Source organism: Plasmopara halstedii (genome assembly GCF_900000015.1).
Source record: "Plasmopara halstedii genome assembly, contig: Scaffold_816, whole genome shotgun sequence".
In the NCBI taxonomy this organism is placed as follows: Eukaryota; Oomycota; class Peronosporomycetes; order Peronosporales; family Peronosporaceae; genus Plasmopara; species Plasmopara halstedii.
This window is the reverse complement of record NW_020187732.1, coordinates 665,807-671,488: the sequence shown is the minus strand read 5'-3', so window position 1 is coordinate 671,488 and position 5,682 is coordinate 665,807. Positions and strand designations below refer to the sequence as shown.

At 43.7% G+C, this 5,682-nt stretch overlaps 2 protein-coding genes across 2 annotated transcripts; one reads left to right on the top strand and one right to left on the bottom strand.

The window, feature by feature from the left end:
* Positions 1 to 431: 431 nt before the first annotated feature.
* Positions 432 to 677, bottom strand: PHALS_14080 (uncharacterized protein; the record flags this gene model as incomplete). The annotated part of the gene is made up of 2 exons (XM_024729818.1): positions 432 to 563; positions 633 to 677. The coding sequence occupies 2 exons, from the start codon at positions 675 to 677 to the stop codon at positions 432 to 434; spliced, it is 177 nt and encodes a 58-aa protein (XP_024580157.1).
* Positions 678 to 4,813: 4,136 nt separating this feature from the next.
* PHALS_14079 (uncharacterized protein) lies at positions 4,814 to 5,412 on the top strand (the record flags this gene model as incomplete). The annotated part of the gene is made up of 3 exons (XM_024729817.1): positions 4,814 to 4,960; positions 5,020 to 5,161; positions 5,204 to 5,412. 3 exons carry the CDS (start codon positions 4,814 to 4,816, stop codon positions 5,410 to 5,412), a joined length of 498 nt encoding a protein of 165 aa, XP_024580156.1.
* Between the last annotated feature and the right edge of the window lie 270 nt (positions 5,413 to 5,682).

Below are 5,682 nucleotides of genomic sequence, written 5' to 3'. Positions count from 1 at the left end.
CTATCAAGCAGGAGCAACAGAAGAAGCAGGAACAACAGAAGCAGCTAGAACAAGAGAATAGCAATTTGAAATCAAAGTCGAAAGCTAAAGAGGAGGCCACACCCATGGATATGTAAAGTGTGAACCTGGCTCGCTGGCTACCATCAAGTATTTTGCATGCTATCTTTATTCTCAAATTAATCACAAGATAGTTATTTTAAAATTTGGTATTCTCTTTTAAGATGTTTCTTCTTTCTCTACATCCTGGTAGCTTAACATGTCCACATTGATATATCTTTGGTCTTGCCTGGAAAGAAATCACGTTTGAATAATTAAGAAGAGTTTTGAGTTTCTTGGCGATGAAAGAGTAATTGAGCACCGCCTTTCGATCTGTTTGTTCCCGTCCGTACGATCATCTCCCGTATGTCTTTTTTAGCAAACCTTTCGGACGTCTACCTATTCGAAGCCGCCGTGTTGCTTTCTAGACTAGCTCCTTGATCGTCCTGAGCAGGTAAACAAGCATTCTCTTCCCCTTTTGGTGCTTTTCTCAAACAGGAGCAGAGAGGTAAATGCGGAAACTTAGGCTGTTTGTTTCAAAGTTTTTTCAATCACTTAGACCATTCAACCTTGCATGTATGCATTGCACAACATACATCAATGCATCCTTCTCCATATCTTTGCATCGTATACACTTGCATTGTAACCGTAGACTTTGGCATAACATAAGTCCATCATAGCATGCTTTAGCAGTAAAGCAAAGCATTTATTGGAAAATTGTTTTGTCACCATATATGTTAGCTAGGTTTCAGGCTGTAACCAACCACAACAAATAGAAAAAAAATACTTAAGTCCTGATCACATTAATTAAGGTTACTGAACGATATTTTGGGGTATTTTATTAGCAGTAACCACTCTTTGATAAATTGAGTCAGGGGCAGGATAAAGACTGGTGATGAGAACGCAAGTGATTCTGTTGGGAATATCGCTGCTGCCCTTTTGCGACGGAGGTCGAAAATAGAGGACGTTACAATGAGTCCTATTCAATTAACGCACCGAGCACGCTCACCCAGGAGCGGAACCGAGAGCCTCTCGCTTAAGGGGCTGTGCTATAATTTAACTTTACTCATTTCGTGCCAGCTAAGTCCTCAAAAGCGGTTGCAGACAGATAAATAGAAAATACGAGTGATGAGCGCGTTTCAAAGAGGTGCAAAGTTGCATAATATTCCTTATGTTTGTAATTTGTCTCATTACTCTAAAAAACTGATAATAGAATAGTGCTCGAAATCGAACGGCTTTGATTGCATCTATCGTTTACTTACCAGGTAAAACAGCACTCTAAGACAATCATACTGATGAAGATTACTATCATTTACGGGACTCAGCGAAAGCTCACCGATCACTTCGAAGACATGGTCCGAATGCCTATACTTTTCCAATTGAACTGCTATTCTTTAACGTCAATTTATCGATTGCTGTAACGAGGTTACACGAGAAGGACGGACCGCACAATCTTGTGCGACGGTTTATAGGTTTGATTACACAGCCAGTGCTATAACACAGTGGTGTGGCTACACCGTAATAAGAAGCCACTTAGTAATGCATATTACTATATTAATGAGGTATTACTATATTAATTAGTAGAACCTAGGGTTTGAACAGAAGTGTTCGTTTGCCTTGGTAAGCCTTTAGTACTTAGAAGTAGCGGATTGAGATCCGCTGGTTCTTTTAAGAAACGTAATGGTGGTGACCTTACCTTAGCTTTCTTTAAGCGAAGAGCTACGGTATCTCCACTGCAATTGCTGTCTTAAATATAAGCTTGTTTGGCCTTGATTAAGCTTTTACTTATTGCCGACATAGCCTTCGGAAAGCACGTTTTGTCCCGGCAGACAAAAAAATAAAAAGACAACATAAGCGCTCGGAGTGACATCGAGCAGTGCTGAGGCGATGAGGTCAGACGCAACATGTGCTGCACAGTCGAGAGAGTTTGAAAACAAGGAAACTGAGAATCATGATGTCGTTTAATCTGCTCGCGCGGTCTAACGCCTACACCTTATTGACTTATCCCAAAGCTTGCTGTATTACAGCACTAACCACATGACACATAGTGCGTTGTGGTGCTAGAACGTCAAGTGCAAAATATACGAGGCTCAAGATATGGCTACATTGAGATAAGCGCCTGGTGAGCTCTGTGTATTGGTGACTTAAAGTGAAAAACTTGCTTTTTCATATGAGCGATTGTTTAATACGTGTAGCCGAGTTATATCCTCGACGCAACGTGGTGGCACCTTTGGCCAGCTCACCAGTTCCGACATAGTGCTGTTAATTCATAAGGATGGACTTCATTTTCGGTTTTTCGTAAGATGCGTCCGATAATGCCAGTATTGTGCTCTTGGTGGACCGTTGCTGCTCACCACGATAGTGTCCCTGGAGAGGGCACAACCAGCTGTTGCTCAACAAAATATGTCACCAAAATAGCTTGCCGGTAGCCCTTGCATGAGATACAAATTCGCGCTGTAAAACGAAGGCAACAACGTTGGCATATATTGCTCAAGCTGCACAGCATCAGATTGGATATGTTAACCGATGACCGTCAGTAAACACATAGTCAGACGGAACGCTTGAATTCCGTTGTGAATAATGCCGTCAGCACCACTAAAGTAAAGAGATCGTACTGGAGCGAGCTGTCCCACGCATTGAGTTGAGTTGAATTCAGTAAATGCCTCTCACAACTTTGCCTTATTTGATATAAGTGGTTCTGAGAAAAACCTTGATGCTTTTCAAATAGCCACGAAACAACTCCGGGAGAGGCTGTCGACCAAATATGGCTTGCTTATATCAGCACGATTACAATTCATAAAAAAATTAAGTGCTTTGACATCAATAAAGACAAGCATAGCACGCAGATTCTGCGGCGCTATAGCTGAATTTCAGAATGTCCAAACACACCAATGCCAGAAACAGGTGGAACACACGAAAATGTTGTGATGGAAAATTTTTTTCATGCAATCATATACCTTCGCATGGCAAAGGTGCGACCGCGCTAAATCGGAACGTTTAGAAGCAAAATAAGGATTGAGCTTTACTTTAAATCCATCCTAAAGGGAATACAAACTCACCTGTGTTCTATATAGGCTTATTGAAGTCTTACGACGGTTACACTCTGAGAAGACAGTCGGACGTGAAGATGATTTTGCATACGAAGAAGCGTTGCATACATTCTTTGTATCTAAGCCACCCTCTGTTCCAAATCAGCAGCGATACCGGTATATGTACCTCAAGCAAGAAATACGACCAAGCTGAAATGAGCGCCGTCATAGTCTGGATCGTTTCAATTTTTAGCGCACCCTGTGACTCCGAATTTTCAAACAGATTCAATGTGCCGCCACAATCAAGGGAGCTTACGAGAGTCAGCTGCGGAAGGGTTGACCTATGCCGGCACTGCTCATTGAGCAAGAAGAGGTTTACTTTCACGTAAAGCCTTCGGTGGGCCAGCGAACACAGCAAAGCTGTTAATAATACCTGGTGAAGCGGAGAAATTATCTTCAGTTTTAAGCACGTGGGAGTTTAGATTCACCTTTGGAAAGAATGCTATGTTGCCGTCGCCGCAAATAACCAGGTGCATCCTTTCCCATTATGATTCAAGACGGAAGGTCGCTCGACCCAGCACGCTCTCCACTCGAAGATGCAATCGATCTTGCTGCTGATAAGACCTTAGTTGATTGCTATTTTTGCTTTCTCATAATGACAAGCGAGGTTGTAAGCAGCAGGAATGGGACGCGATGAATTGTCACCTCGACATCCGTGTCGTGTTTTTGTGGTCTGCAAGGCCAATCATGTGATGATGCTATGGGTGGGCGTCCATTCGCTGCAGCTGGCATGCAAAGCCTTTTGGCGGGCGAGACAGCGTTTTTATACCAAATGCGCAAGCTAAGTTTAAATCTAAGCGTCACGTTCGCCTGAAAGGGGGTACGTGTCCCCCTAACCGTTGAGGCTCTAAGCGCAGACTGTACTTGTAGGGACTCATATCCGTCGATTGAGCAAATACTTGTGGAGTGACGTGGGTGCCAGTGATAAACCCACAATCATAGGCGTGCAGGAGCCCCGCACCACCGAAGCGAGCGACTTGGACGATTTAAATATGTGATCGCGACGTGAGTCGGACAAAATGGCGTGACACTTTCGCATGCAGTAAAACAAGGCCCTTTGGACCAGATCCAGCTCAGTTCCAGCGAACAGTACATTGTCTTGCGCTTCACGGTGAGGTGTCCACACACTTCCAGCTGACGGAAAAGGACACGAAGTGCAGCAGGTTGTCTGAGCGCAGCAAGTGCCTTTAGCTTGGGAAATGGCTTAGTCATGTATCATCGAGGTATTTGGTCGGGAGTCGAAGAGTCGCTGGGTTGGTTTTTCAGTGAAAACCCTACTGAGAATCTTTTCAAGCGCGTCGATCGAGAAGATCACATTTTTTGTAAGAGCTTGTTCAACCAATTGAGTTTGTGCATGGGAACGGATTTTCGTGCAAGTATGCCAATAAGAGTATAAGATGTCAGAGAGTGGGATGGAATTCAGGCGCAGTGGTTGCGCATGTAGCGATCACCTTTGTGCAATGTAAAAAAAGCCCGGTCTGGCCACTGTAATCTTGTACAGTGACCTTTCATCATACACAATTTGGTACAATTGTAGTAATTCCAACATGGAACAGCTGTACGAATTTCACATTGCATTGTAAAATCTCATAAGAGCCGGAATATCAGTATTCATTATAATTCCGGGATTCCGAAAAGGATGGCTTCAAAGAAATACCTACACGTCCTACGAACAAAACGCAACAACCATGTTGGTCGCTGTCAACGAGCACCGCTCCACTCATGGCTTATCTCCTATGTGTTCAATTAAGAAACTGCACGATTCTGACCAGCTCCAATCGGATGAGGTGGCTGCTGGGAATAACTTGGGATCCCAAAGATCCACCGTATCGACCGTATTATACAAGCCAATTACAAATGGAACGCCAGGGCTGAAAACGCGGCATCTGGTCAGAGAGACGAGGAGGATGTGATGGTGTCGTCGATCGACTCTCCGGGGCATCTCGTCATCATCATGGGCGAGGATACGATGTTTGCGCCAGAATACACTTGCGGAATGGACATCGAGGATCAGCACTTTTGGACACGGGATTTCGGTTCAAGTGATATTTAATGATGTGACAGCACAATTGGCTCAGCCAATTCTACTGAGAGTGTGGGGCAAGTGCAGACTGATCAAGAGCCCGAGGGTTCCGTGGTTCCTGTCTCGATGTATTCGACGCCTGAGGCGGTTGTTACATCGGTGCTTGATTGCCACCACAACTTCCAATTGGAAAGCAACTCATTTTCATCGATGGACTCAAATGATCCATTTCAAAACACATACAAAGCAACAAAGGTAATTTAAGTCCTTACATATAAATGACGTCAGAATATATGAAGAAAGATTCGACAGCCTCTCTAAATATATTGCCTTGCATAATTACGGCTTTGTATCGGGATGTGCGATGCCCGAGCAATAGAATGTCGCTGTCTCAGACAGCCCAAAAAGATCAGTTGAATTGTCCATCTACTACAAAATGTCAAAGTACAGAAACGTATTAAGTAGGCCCGAGACTCAGCTCCGTTTTACTTTTATTCTTATATCAAAATTGATTGAGCACAGAGAGCAATTCAC